At 37.1% G+C, this 14,915-nt stretch overlaps 1 protein-coding gene across 4 annotated transcripts in view; it reads left to right on the top strand.

Annotated features, from left to right (window-relative positions):
• CPQ (carboxypeptidase Q) overlaps positions 1-14,915 on the top strand; it is a 460,217-nt gene that overhangs the window by 285,399 nt on the left and 159,903 nt on the right. For all 4 annotated transcript variants that reach the window (XM_082722832.1, XM_082722829.1, XM_082722830.1 and 1 more), the window contains one exon: positions 2,379-2,490. In XM_082722832.1, coding sequence (XP_082578958.1) covers positions 2,379-2,490 — 112 coding nt within the window. The remainder of the gene's footprint in view (positions 1-2,378; positions 2,491-14,915) is intronic.

Raw genomic sequence — 14,915 nt, 5'->3', positions numbered from 1 at the left:
TGATACTTTTAATCCAGTGTAATTCTAGCTTCATTGAGAAAATGGCTCTGAGGATGGTGAGAACATTGACTAATTGGTTTGTTCATCCCACATGGGATTACACCAGCTTCTGAATCAGAATTTCCTGCTATTGCAACATGGTTTCTTCTTTCTTCTTTTTTTATTCTTTCCTTAGAAACAATCCATTTGGGTTCATTACATGGCCATTTGTTAGTCTTGTTAGTTACAAGGCGTTGTACTTGTTTGTGACTATAGTGAAGTCATGTAGGCCAGGGCTGTGTGTGTGTGTGTGTGTGTGTGTGTGTGTGTGTGTGTACAGACTCAATGGGAGATCCTGCAGCTGCTCAGGGAAACAGGCAGCACCAAGGGTCACTCTGATATTTCAGAACCCAAATCCTGCTTTCCCAAAGTCAAGGGGCATTTTTATTTCATTCATCAAGATCAGTTCAACTTTGGTTTGCTTACTTCATGTTGTACATAGACATCAAACTGCTTAACTTTTGAAAGCCTTTTAATGATGTGTAATATTCTCAGAGAAAGTACACAGATCCTGAGTGTGTAACAAGGTAAGCTTTTTTTACAAACTGAGCACATCTGTGTAACTGGTACCCAGATCACAAAACAGAATGTGACCGCACCTTAGAAGCTCTCCTTATTAGCCCCTTCATGTCACGAACTCTTCTCACCTTTCACTCATTCTCCTGTTTTGATTGTTTTTATATTTTATATCCATTAAATTATATACAATACATTATTTTTGTGTCTGGTTTCTTTCCTTTTTCATATTGTTTATGAGATTCATTTCCATTGATGATATATTGTGTTTGTTCATTCTTACTGCTATGTAGTATTCTACTGATCAATGTAACACAATTTATTCATTCTGCTGTTTAACAAGCATTTAAATAGTTTCCTTTTGAGAAGGGGGATGGGGGAATTCTGAAAATTCTAGTACATCTCTTTTGGTGAAAGTATATATACACATATGTTCCTGTTGGAAATATACAGGAGTGGAGCTGTTGGGGCATCGGGCATGTGTTTGTTCAGATTTAGTAGATAAACCAGTTTTCTGGAGTGGTTGTAATCATTTACACTCACAGCAGCAATGTGTGAAAGTTCCAGTCACTCCATCTCTTCATCAATATTTGACATTGTCTGCATTTTTAATTTTAGTCCTTTTACTGGATATATATTGAATGTGCTTTAATTTTTATTTACTTGGTAATAGTGAATCCGAGTATCCTTTCCTATGATTATTAGTATTTGTATATCTTTTTTTGTGCGTTGTCTGTTCAAGTCTTTTGCCCTTTTTATCAACTGGCTCTCTCTGAATTCTGTTTGATAGGAATTCTTTATATAACCTGGGTATAGTTCCTTTTTTGTATGTTTGCATTGTAATTATATCGGTTGCCTTTTCACTCATATATTGGGGTCTTTTGATAATAGACATTCCTCATTTTTTAAAAGTTGGATTTATTATTTTTTCTTTTATGTTTTGTGCTTTTGGGGTTCAGTTTAAGAGCTCTTTGCCTATTCCAAGTAGACAAAACTTTTCTATGCTTTCCTCTAACATCTTTATTTAGATTTGTAATTAATCTAATTTGATGTTGCATATTGTATGAAATACAGGTCAAGATACAGTTTTAGCATATGGGTATCCCATTAACTGAGCATCATTTTACTTGCTTCAATTAAAGTATTTTCATAAAGTTTAGTTTCATTGAAATGTGTTTTATATTTTCCTGGAAAGAATTACTAATGATTCTTGAAAAACATTTAAACCTATGGTGATTTAAAATTCATAATACAATCTGTAGACTTACTTAACACTATTGTAAATGGAACTTTTTTAAAAAAGCACTTTGTTTAGACTCCAGTTAGTAACTCCAGTATAGTTATTCAACAGCAAAGTGATTTATAATACACAAAGCACAATCATTTGTTTAAAAACTTAATTATTGTTCTCGCTTTTTCATTTGAGTTCAATCCAGTATGTGTTTACTATATGTTTGCTAGAATTTGGGGCAGCTGAGAATGTGGTTGAAATTTTGAGCTCCATTTTATGTCATTTATGTTTTAAGCCATGTAATAAAATTGTCAAACATTGGTCAGTAATAAAACATTTTACTTTAGTATTCAAAGTTATATTAATAAAGAGAAGTACAAGGTGAGAATTTTTATTACTATTAAGATGACCTTCCACCCCTTCCGTAATGCCTTCTACCAGGTTTTCCACTGGTAATGACACAGATCTTTTAAGATGTAAAAATAGAAAAGAAAATATAAAAGTTTTAGATCTGTATTTGGAATGACTGTGAATGCTTCCTCTTTGATGTCATTTCTGCTTAGTTTTATTTTTTCTCTTTTTATTATTCTAGGTTGTACTGGTCAGTGGACATCTGGACAGCTGGGACGTTGGGCAGGGCGCAATGGATGATGGTGGCGGAGCCTTTATATCATGGGAAGCACTCTCGCTTATTAAAGACCTTGGTAAATATTTAGAAAGTCGTTAACCGATGTGTAAGGATTTCAGTAGTGACATGTTTAACTCAACACACAAAATACTGAACAGATAAGTTACTGTGATATGTTCAAAGAGTCTGTATGCTTTTTGTCAGTTGATTCTCAGAAAGGAATGGATTTGTCCCCTTAAAAAAAGAAATTTTTATTCAAGTGTACGCCAGACATCCAAAGTATCAAATGTGATCAGCGGCTAGGGAAAATGAACAAGCAAATAAAACTGTAGCAAATGTAGCCACATCAGCTAGAGACTATGTAAGGAAACCATGGCCAAGTGCAAAGAAAAGTCAGCAGCTCCCCCTGCCTCCTTTTCCTTGTTCATCTTAAAGACATTATCTGGCTGTTAAGATAGCTTTACTGCAGCTGTCTTTCCATGGCAGAAGTCAGAGAGAGCAACATGGGACCGAAGGCTTGATCCCCTTACCCACAATAAGGAACCCAGGCTGAAGATTGGAACTTCCAGGTGAACCTAGACATGAGAAAGACGGACAGGCATAAAAAGGAAAAGCTAATAGTGAAAGTGGTTTTTGATGACCCTCTTTGAAAACAAAAAACATACATTTCCTCTTTGTGTGCTAATCAAAAGGGCAGATTTTGAGTGAGGTTAGAAATAATGAAACAATCTGAAGTCGAAGTCCCACGTCTGAGTCTGAGCAGTCTGGCCGTGAAATGCCTCATGAGCAGAAGGTTTTATGTTGTAACTATGCTTCAGATACAGTAAAGATAAGAACATCCTCTTTGGTGAAGGCTTTCCATTGCTTAGTTAAATACGTATGTGTTTATATTCATGCATTTCTTCTTGTTTTTAATGAACCCTTCTCATCCTATAAATAAATGATTGGTCATGTTAACAATAGATTCCCGACATGATCTTGCTTGGGGCAAATCTTTGGTGTACCATTTTGATTTATGTTTTAGTTGTGTTTTAAAACTGGTGAGATAGAAAGGTGGTTGTGCTTTTTTTCCTTTTAAATAGGCTGGTGTCTCTTAACCTTGGGACTACTGACATTTGGGGCTACATAGTTCTGTATTGTGGGGTCTGTCTCATGTAGGATGTTGAGCAGCATCGTGGCCTCTATATGCTGGATGGCAGTAAGTACCATCTCCCTCAAGCTATAACAACCAAAAATGTCTCCAGACATTACCAAATGTCCCTTGGCAGGTCAGGGCTGGTGGTGGAAGAATGCATAAAAGAGGGCACGGATTGCATGGAGCACTGGGTGTGATGCAAAAACAATGAATACTGTTACGCTGAAAAAAAAAATAAATTTAAAAAATTAAATTAAATTAAAAAAAAATTGGTCCACTGAAATGATCTGATGAAAATCAGTAAAAGACCTGATGCAGGGCCATTTTGGGGGGAAAGAAAGCAAGCTCATTGGAAACCTTACATTGAAGGTACTCGAACTTTTGACATAAGTTCCATACTGAGCACCCACTGTGTGAAGGCAGTTTGTAAAAGCTGGACATACAAAAAGGTTTAAAGCATGTCTTCTCTTCTTAAGACCCGTAGAATAGTGTTGGAACCTACACAGGTACCTGTTCATATGGGTGCCAGTATGCATCTAATGTGAAGGTCTGGTTTTAGAATTGGGTGAGGTTTGAGAGAGATGAATTGCCCAGCAATTAAAACCCTTTTAAAACATACATTCTTCAGAGAAGATCAGTGAGACATTATATGTAAGTCCTCTATTCCTTCCTTTTAAAATACTCCCTTGGTAATCTGTTCATTCCAGAATGAAGTGGGTTCCAAACATGAGACAGGCAGATATCAAACATTTTCTTCCTTTTAGGGCCCAGATACACATTTAGGAAGTTAATTTTATTGTGATGTGTTCAGCCAGCTTGATTAGAAACAGTGGTAGAGCAACAAGAGAACCGGACCCATATGATTTGCAGTTTGTGTCCCTCTGTGCCTCAAACTCCTTTTTTGACATTGGGCAGGTCATTTGAACTCTCTGTTCTTGACTTTCTTCATCTCTTTTAATTGTAAGCTTCCAGAGTATTTTATCTGCTCTAGATGGGAATAAAAGGTGGTGTCTTCTCTAGGCTTTGAATCTTACTTTTTTGGTACTCAGCATGAGACCCTAAATCATTGTTAACTGAGTTGGATTCAATTGCATAGATAAATGTAACACCATGCAAAGGTGAATTGCATATCTTTTTCTAACACTGACTTCTGTTGCTTTTGATAGCTAGTCCCCTTCAATTCAGGACTTAGCTCTCCTATAGATTTCTGAAAACCTATGTAAACATATGAATAAAACTGAAATAAAGAGTAGTATTTCCTTTGTTTTAAATATTTATTTATTTACTTGAGAGAGAGAGAGAGAACAGCCGGCAGGAGGGACACAGAGAGAGATAGGAAGGAGGAGAATGAGAGAATCTCAAGCAGACTCCCTGTTGAGCACAGAGCCCGAGGTGGGCCTCCATCTCATGACCCTGAGACCATGGACCTGAGCTGAAACCAAGAGGATGCTTAACATACTGAGCCACCCAGGTGCCCCAAAGAGTAATATTCTTTTGAGATGGTGTTAAGAGGCAGCATGGCATACTGTTAAAAATGTATAGGACTCTGGAGCCAGATTACCTGAGTTCATATCCCAGGCCTGCATCTTACTAATTAAGCATGTGACCTTTGCCTTTCTGTGCCTCAGTTTTCTCATCTGTTAAATTGGGATAATAATAGTTTCTATCTCATAGAATTGCTTTGAAAATTAAATAGTCTATTCATATAATGTACTTAGAACAGTGCCTGACCCAACCCAAGTACTCAATAAATGTTAACTTTTATTATATAGTAAGCCTGACTCTCACAGTACCATATTTTTTATGTAAGGGAGAATGGTAATTTTTTACCCCCATCCCCATTAGTAATTATATTACTTCTTCACTTAATATGTTAGTTACACTGACGTAACTCTAGGTCCAGCTGCTATGGTAAATGTTTTCTCTTTACTATTTAAGCTACTATCTCTTATATGATGGAAATCCAGTGGCCCCTTCACTTTTTTCAACTTTCATTTTGAGGCATCTGAATTTCTCCTTGTCACGTCCTGCCTCCACTTCTGGCTTAGGTCAAATGCCTAGTCTCCACTTTGTACCTCACTTCCTGTGTACCCATTGAGTCTTACTCTTTCTTTAATTCTAAAGTCAAAGTTAGATTGTAGATTTCTATTTGTAGATTGACTATGTGTTTTAATGTGAAGAGCTAGGTCCAACACGTGACATATGAGTTCTATTTGAAAATTATTGATATGCTTGATCAAGAAATAGGACTTTGGGAAATGGGTTCATAATTATAACACTTAATTGTATTAAGCCCAAACTGTTTAAGTGGTGAAATATGAAAGCTCCATTGCAATCTTTTTTCCAAGGAAAGTAACTCCTTTTGGCTGATGTTCCTTAGACAACATGTCATGCAGCATGCATGTCCAAGTCCCTTAGTGAAGCTCATGAATTTGAAGTGCTGGTCCAGAGAGGATTTCTGATATTTAGGAATATAATTCTAAGATTCATCCTTCTTTTCTCTTCTCCTTTGTTCTTTTCTTTTACTATTCTAATGGAAACACTCTTTTGCCCAGGCCATCAGCTAAAACTATATCCAATTAATCTAACAGAAGAGTTATTTGTGCTTTGCAAATATTATCAGTCATTCCCGAGTAACTGTCAACAGAAGGTTATTTGCTATGAAGTGCTATTGAAAATTTCTTTGTGTTTGTGGTTTACTGGACTCAAACTGTTTATTTGAAATGTCATTTCCTGGAATGTTCTGGTGTCAGTGAACAAAGCCTATGACCAAAGATGCTATGCTTCAAAATGTTCATTTGACACTTAAAAAATAAACTATCATCCATCCCCAAATTCTTCCAACTTTACCATTTTCCGTGAAGCTAGAATTTTGAGTTTTGGAGCCTACTCAAAGGAAGAAAATCAGAATTAATAGCACGACCTAGTTGTTGAAATATGGAATATATGTGAACCATCTTGCTAGAGAAATTTAAACCTGAGTGTCTTAATTGTGATTATTATAGGCCTCAAAAGTCTATGTGTTAGAAAAATACATGTTTTATATATCCCTTTACTCATTCATTCAGAAAATTTTTATCGTGCACTGGATTGCATGTCAGTGTTCCAGGTGCCTTGTACCAAAGAGGAATAGACATGGTCACCAAAATCCTTGAAGTGGGGGAGACATTGAATTACAAAATTACCATTCTTTAGTTGAAGTACGTTCTTTAATTGAAATATGTACAAATGACGTTGGGTACCTCGTGAAAGGAGGGATGAGGACAGTGTGGCTGGATCAGGGCATCTTCACAAAGGCAATATCGAAGCTTTCTTTTCTAAGGATAAATACAAATTCCTGAAGCAAAGGGGGCACAATGAAGAATTCCTAGCAGAGTGTGGAGCCTCTAGTCCTTCACATCATTAAAAACTAGGAGATAATTTTTGACAATAACAATCTTGGGATTGTAGGGGAAGTGAGGATTTGTAAAACTACAGGAAATGTACACTTTTTATTTAATGTACACTTTTTATTTAATATTTTTATATAGAATTACTTTTTTATAATAAGAAAGTATTATTTGAGTAATCAAGAAAAAAAAATCCTCAAAAGCCAAAGGAATGATTCTTGGCATGGCCATTATCATGAACATTGTGTCAACAGGAACAACAGGGCATAAGCGGGAGGTAGGAAGAGTTATGCAGGAGTCATCAAGCCCTCCAGGCCCAGAAGTCCACAAGGGTACACAGCCACATGCATGCCAAGGCTTTGGTGCAGTTAGAGCTTTGGCACCCACCTCGAATGCAGTGGGTTCTCTCTTAGAGGGAGGCATCCATCCAGGAAGAGGATTTCCTTCTCCTCAGTCAAGCCTCCCTTGGAAAAGTCCCAGAAGTCCAATCCAGAATAATGGAGCAAGGGAAATGAACAACTTCCAATAAAATGGACACCTGAGAGGTAGACTTAGAGACAACTAGAGCCCTGAAGCCGGCTTAGCACTGGCCGGGACTAGAAAAGGTAATCCCACTTGGAAAGGTCCTCCCCACCACCCCGGGCTTAGCCATACCACTGAGTATAACGGTTCTAAAAGCTAATGTTTACAGAATATTACTATATCGTGGACATTGTGCTAAGCACTCCACAAGCACATATTCTGTTTCCTTCTTGACAACTCCAAGCTGTGAAGATAGAAGTATCTATCTAGAAGAAGTTCTATTTTACAGAAGAGAAAACTGAAGCAGAGAAAAGCTAAGTACCCTGCCCAAGATCACACAGATATCATATTAAAAAATGTTAAATCCAGGCAGCCTGACCCCTTACTTGTATGTATTTTGTAATACTCTTTTACTGGAACAGAGCACCCAGTCTGTTTCCAGGAAGCTTATCCTCAGGATAATGGGATATTATATAGGAAAAAAAAGTATCTGATAATCAAAATAATTTTAGGAAACTCCCTCTTGGTAATTTCTTGATTCATCAAAAAACATTTGTTGGGAGAGTATACACATTAGTGGGGAGAGTATGCTTTGGGTATTACTGGGGACATTACTGGTGTTGACAGAGCTGAAAAAGAACCCAAAATACACGCGTATACTTTATAGAATGTGCAAAGAGCCTTGGATTTGTTTTCATTCTAGATTTTCTAGGCTATATTTGGGATCTTGTGGTTGCCAGAATAAGGACAAGATGGAACAATTCAGTGCTTCCTTAGTTGCCATGGTAGAGATTATTCTTATATTTCTTCTTGAAGTGCATTTGTACCCATGTGCAAACTTTGCCCAACAACTAACCTCTTATCCATGCTATCTGAGGCTGTTTTATTTAAATGAAAGTAGTATTATCAGAAATATTTGACATATGCTAAGGGCTCTCTACCAGGTTTTTCCATGGCCCCAAAGGAATCAGAATTTGGTAGTATTTTTCTTTTCTAGAAGAATTTTTATCCTAAAATATGCCCCCAAATCTCCCTAGTCTCCCTTTGGATGCTCTTTCTCCACAATTATTTTGTGAACATAGGAAGGGAGACTGATAGCCCTGGGAAAGGTATCCTCTTAAAATTACTGGTCCTCAATACCTTTGGGGAATAATATATCTGCTGTGGAACTAAGAAATTAATTTGTTTTAAGTCTTAAAAAATATATTTTCTCCCAACATTAAATTTCATCTTTATTAATTTGAATTTTAATTGTAGTTGGTAGTTTGCTTTTATTTTTCTGAATAAATTTTGGTCTTGACTTTTTTTTTTTTAAAGATTTATTTATTTGTCAGAGAGAGAGCGAGCGAGAGCGAGCACAGGCAGACACAGTGGAAGGCAGAGTCAGAGGGAGAAGCAGGCTCCCTGCGGAGCAAGGAGCCCGATGTGGGACTCGATCCCAGGATGCTGGGATCATGACCTGAGCCGAAGGCAACTGCTTAACCAACTGAGCCACCCAGGCGTCCTTGGTCTTGACTTTTTATAATTGTATTTAATGAGACAAATACCTGGAACGGTAGAAGAATTGGACTCTAAGAATACGTTTACTCTTCTTTCTTTCTTTCTTTCTTTCTTGATTTCTTTCTTTCTTTCTTTTACTTCTAAAAGTAGCTTTACTGGCGTTTGTGGTCTCTTCTCATGGTTTTTTGAGGATGATCTTCTCATTATTTTTTTTTTTTTTGATCTTCTCATTTTTAAAATTCAGATATGTATTTACTCTAGGGGCATGTCTGGCTTTACCAGAAGACCTGTAGCAGATACATATTTTTTCAGTTGGTAATTGCTGAGTTTTCCTGAGGTTTAATCACATTTGTAAATTTCACTAAAGTACTGGCGTCTTTACACCTCATCAGCTGACATAGACATTTTCACTAGCATGTGTAAAAAGACAAACTGTGTGTAGACTGATCTTCTAAATATGTCCATGAGATGAAGTAAAATGAATCACTTAGAAGTTCTTCTGCCTTTTAGTTTGGTTGTGGTGTGGGAGCTGCTTTAGTCATTACAGAGCCCAAGGCTGGCATGAGTATTGCTGTTACTATTTAATCGGTTAGTTAGAATACACCATTTCTGGGTAGAAATAGACAAGACCCAGGCCCAGTGGCATGCAGACTGTGAGCAATTCCTTCCTGTCTGACAAAGAGCCTGGGGAGATGGCAGATGAATGCTGAGAGAGGTGAGTCTCAGGGGCTCCTTTCCCCACAGTGCGCTCAGCTTCCTCCCCCACATCTGCTTTGATTTGGCCTGCATGCCCTTAGAAAGCTAAGAAATGTGGTGTTGTTAGAGGAATCGGAAGCTTTGGTATTATTTATCCTGGAGAGGAAGGAGTATGGAAAGACTTAATGATGGTATGCTTAGCGCCCCAGTAGATTTCTTCCCACCCAAGAATGGGAAGTCCAGGGCGGGACTGTCTGGAAAGACGTAGGCTGCCTCATGAAAACCGTATCATCACAGTGTTGCACACATTAGCACAAAAGGAGATCTCCTATTTCAGTAATAAATATGGAACATCCATTCCACATCAACCAAATAAAATGGAAATAATACAAGTCCTTCCATCAAAGAACTCATAGTCAGGCAGCAAGAGCATCATATGGACAGAGACGTTTGAGCTAAGCCTTGAATGGGTGGGAGGCAGGAGAAGAAAGGACGAATTTAGAGCTCATGAAAGTACATAGTTTGAGGAGTAGAGGATGTTTCTCTAAGTCTAGAGCAACAGGTGAATGAGGACCGGCTGGAAGTGAGTCCAATAAAAGGGGAGGGTCAGCTTGTCAAGTACACTAGATGTGAAGCTGAAGTTTGGAGTTGATGCTATAGGCAGAGAAGGCCTCTGAAAACTTTAAGTATGGGATTGACATGATAGGACATGATAGGACTTCTTTCTAAAATAAAGGTAGGTGTCATCCTTTAACTTGTAAAGAAGTGTGATGAACAGAATGAAGACACAGGAAAATGGCCTGGGGAGATCCCAGCTATACAGAGTCTAGAAAACACAGCTTTAGAGTTACTAAGCAAATTCTGTTTGCTGTGGGGCTGACCAGCCAGCTTCTACCTCGCCATGCTAAATATACCAAAGAGGAAGTGATGGGGTTTCCACACATGTTGTATTATTCCTCGCCTACACACTTCTCTGCATCATGCTAATGATACATTTTGCAAAAACTGTGGCTTACCCAGCTTAGAATGAATTCTGTTCCAGTAAGCCTGTCTAAAAAGAGAGGTCCACAAACAAAGAAACAAGAAAATATGCTATAAACATCTGATTGGACCTTTAGGGTTAAATGGATTTTTAAAATGGTCCTGGGAGACAAGTGCTAATTTAATTCATTCTTAGGCACCTCCAGTCCTGTGAACATTCTCAAAATCAAGCTCTGGGAATGGAAAGTTTCTACCAGGCATATGGTAGCAATGATGGACTAAATAAAGTATAGAAAGAGGTTGACTATTACTAGATGACTTACTTGTAATCCTGCTGATGCCCTCCTCACATTGGATCATCATTATTGATGAGCTGATGTTCAGCCGTGGCCCGGACACCAGCATCTCCAGACTACACCATGTGACTCAGGTCCCATGGACTTTTCAACCCTTTACATCCTTAAATACTCCTTAAATAACTCAAAATCTGCAGATAAATGAAAGATAGGCTGTATAGCAGAATAAGCACATATTCCATGTTAAGAGTATTTTAGATTTGGGACACCTGGGTGGCTCAGTTGGTTAAGCAGCTGCCTTCGGCTCAGGTCATGATCCCAGCGTCCTGGGATCGAGTCCCACATTGGGCTCCTTGCTCCACGGGGAGTCTGCTTCTCCCTCTGACTCTGCCTTCCACTCTGTCTGCTTGTGCTTGCTCTCCCTCTGAAAAATAAATAAATAAAATCTTTAAAAAAAAAAAGTTAAAAAAAAAAAAGAGTATTTTAGATTCAAGTCTTTCTGTGCTACTTAGTAGATGTATTATGTTGGACAAATTATTTAGTCTTTTAGATCTGTTTCCTCTTCCTTACAATGGGAACGGTGTAATCTTCAATAGTTGATAAGGTAATTTGAAATAATTTAGACAGTGTCTGGCCCCCACTAGGTTATTAATAATAACAACTAGTATTGTTAGATACTAATGGCCAAAACAAGAGTAAATATTGCAGTAGAGGATATAATCTCAGGATTGAGTCTGTCTCTGACTATATTCTGTTGCATAGTTTAATTTGGTCGGGATGTCCCCCAGCAGAGTAGTGCTGATAAGAAAAGAACAATGAGCTGAACTGAAACTGTTATCCCAGTATAGCCACCATCCCTGAGCATATAGAAGGCTGATTCTCTTCTCACTGCCTTAGATGTCTCTTAGTAGATGCTTCATAAATATGATGCAGAATTAAAATAACACTGGCAGGACATGGGAAAGGAGAGCTCTTCATCTTTTCCTGTCCACTTTGTTCTCACTGCTGATATTCTTAACCTAGTTACACTGTATATGCAGAAATTTATAATAAACCTGAAGAAAAAAGTAGTAAAAACAGGAAATAGCTATTGACGGCAACATAATCTACTACAAAATAAATTGTTTGAAATACAGAAAAAAAAATCAAGGTGGGGGAAAACAAAGAATCAAATCTAGTGTTTATTGCTTACAATTTACCCTGGTGGCTGAGGTCTCAAGAAATCTGTTTTTTAATATGGTCAAAACCCTACAATTTCTAGGCATTCTCAGAAAATCCTCATGCGTAGAAAATAGAGGACGATGACCACAGATGCCTGTATGATTGTTCTTCCTCTGAATGGCATCTTCTAGAAGGAATATATTTAAAATGTAGTTGAAATTATTCTGAGTTATTGCTATGATTAATGTGTGTGTGAAAATATAATTAGGAAGTGTTTCAAAGGCTATCTTTCTGTTCTCATCACCATATATCCATTAGCCATCCCAAATTCACTTGTTTCAGGCAGCACGTTAGAACAAAGAAATATTTCATCAAGTGCTTCATGCTGCAATTACTCCTTTTCTGAAAGAGGAAAGTGTGAATTCATCTTTCGTAGTTGAATAATTTTAGACAAAATCATTTGAATGTCATTTTCGCCACAAATGAAGAGTTAGAGGAATTTTTAATTAATTATCTTTCTGGAACTTTACCATATGTTGTTGCAAAAAATAAAAAAACAAAAAACCCCACACACAGAAAAACAAAAACAGTGGTTCAATTTGTGAAGCAGGGATCTTCGATAAAAATGCAAAATATATGACAAAAAGAAACCTGTGCCCTATATTTTCATTTAACATAATGAACAGACATTAATTGAATGATAGATCAACAAACATTAATTGAACACTTGGGAGAAGAGAGGAGAACCAGTATTTATGGAATGTCTCCTATGTGTCAATTATATTACATGACCTTTAAATCCTCAAAACAGCTCTCTTAGGTATGTCTTATTATCTCTGGGAGATCACTGGATCTATCTGGGCCTTATTTCCTTATTAGCAAAATAAATGACAATATGTTTACAGGACTGTTATACGAGTCAAACACAATGTAAACAAACACATATCTATCAGAATGGCAACAAGGAAAATTCCAGGGCATGTAATGTTGAAGAAAACTGTAGTGGTAGGATTACTACTGATGATGACCACCTCACTGACTTGGAATTCAAGTGGAATAACACTCTGGGGGGAAGCGACTAGGGGTATCAGGAGACAAGGCAGCCTTCAAGTGGCTACAGTCAGAAAACTCTTCAGCAGTGTCCTATGTTTCATGACCCTCACATCCATTTACTAATTAAAAATGTATGATGCTTTTGGGGGGTTTTTGTTTTCTGTTTTTTAGGAATTGAGAGTAGCAGTGAGAACCTTTGCTTTAGGATGAAAGTGAAGTAGGATCATCCAGTTGATGTGAAGATGAGAGTAGTCTCTTTCCAACTCTAGGAGGAAATAGCAACGGCTGTTAGCATTCTAGAGCACGCTGGACCAGGCTCTGAGCCAAGCTGGATGTGCCGCTGTCATTGAGTCTAGAAGGTGGAAGTTACTATTATCCCTTCTACAGAAGAAGGACCTAAAGCTGATCCTACATACAACTTACAAAAGTAGAAAATCCCATTTCCTTTTCTTAATGTTTCTCTTGAAATATTTTCTTAGACAACCGTTTCAGTTTTTTCCCAACTGAAAAGGACTTGAAATATTTGGAAGATACAGAGACTAACAAACACTAGCACATCTTCCACTAAGATTTCATAAATATTAACAATTTCAAACATTTGTTTCAGATCCTTAATTTAACAGAAATGAAAAATGATCAATGCAATTGAAGGAGGTTTTGTACCCTTCCATGATCCATCCCCTTTTCCCACTGAGGTTGCAACAAGTGTTCAGATTATTTTACTACCACCCTCTAAGTGGGTATATCACCAAGCATTATCATATAGTTTTTGTGATTTTGAGTTTACATAAATGATGTTGTTTTCTTCTATATTTGGGTTTATTCTGTTTTATTTATTTCTTCCATCTTCTTTTTTTCTTAAAAGATTTTATTTATTTATTTGAGAGAGCACAAGCAAGAGTTGGGACAGATGGAGAAAGAAAGAGGGAGAGGGACAAGCAGTCTCCCCACTAAGCAGGGAGCCCCATGTGAGGCTTGATTCCAGGACCCTGAAATCATGACCTGAGCCAAAATCAGATGCTTAACTGATTTTGGAATATGAGCCACCAAGCCTCCCCTCTTCTATCTTCTTGAAATGAATGTTTATTAATTGACAGTCTTATTTTCTAACATACATATCTCTCTAAGCATACTTTAACTGCTTCCCACAGTTTTGAAATAGTGCCTTAATAGCCATCCAGTTAAATATGTTGGAATTTTTAAAAATTAACATATAATGTATTATTAGCCCCAGGGTAAATATGTTGGAATTTTCATTATGAGTCTTCCTTAGCTCTTCAAACCATTACAACTTTCTTTAAGTTTCCCAAAATATGAAGTTATTATTGAATTATTGAGTTCCAATTTTTTACACAGTGATTGTGAAACATGGTTTGGAATTCATTGAGACAGACTTTTGGTTAATATTATATTGTCAATTTTTAAAAAATATTGAAAAGAATATATCAGAGATCTGTATTAGAAAAATGTACTGAAAAGAATATATTAAAAATGGCTTGAAAAGAATATATTAGTCTCCTTTCCCTAGGAATAAGGTTCTACATATGTTCATTAGGGCAGTCTTATTAATTGTGCTCTTCAAAACTAATGTATCATTACTAGCGTTTAATTGGCTTCATGTTTTCGAGAGAAGCATATTAAAATCGTCCACCAGGATTTCTCCTTGAATTTCCATCAGCTTGGCTTACAATAGGTTAAAGTTTTTTTGCTTTATATAGTTGAACCTTGAGACCTTTATCTTTAATAATGTTTTTCCTCTCAAGTTTAT

The sequence above is a fragment of the Mustela nivalis genome, assembly GCF_964662115.1.
Source record: "Mustela nivalis genome assembly, chromosome: 2".
In the NCBI taxonomy this organism is placed as follows: domain Eukaryota; kingdom Metazoa; phylum Chordata; class Mammalia; order Carnivora; family Mustelidae; genus Mustela; species Mustela nivalis.
The sequence above is the reverse complement of the archived record's forward strand: the minus strand, read 5'-3'. Positions and strand labels throughout refer to the sequence as shown.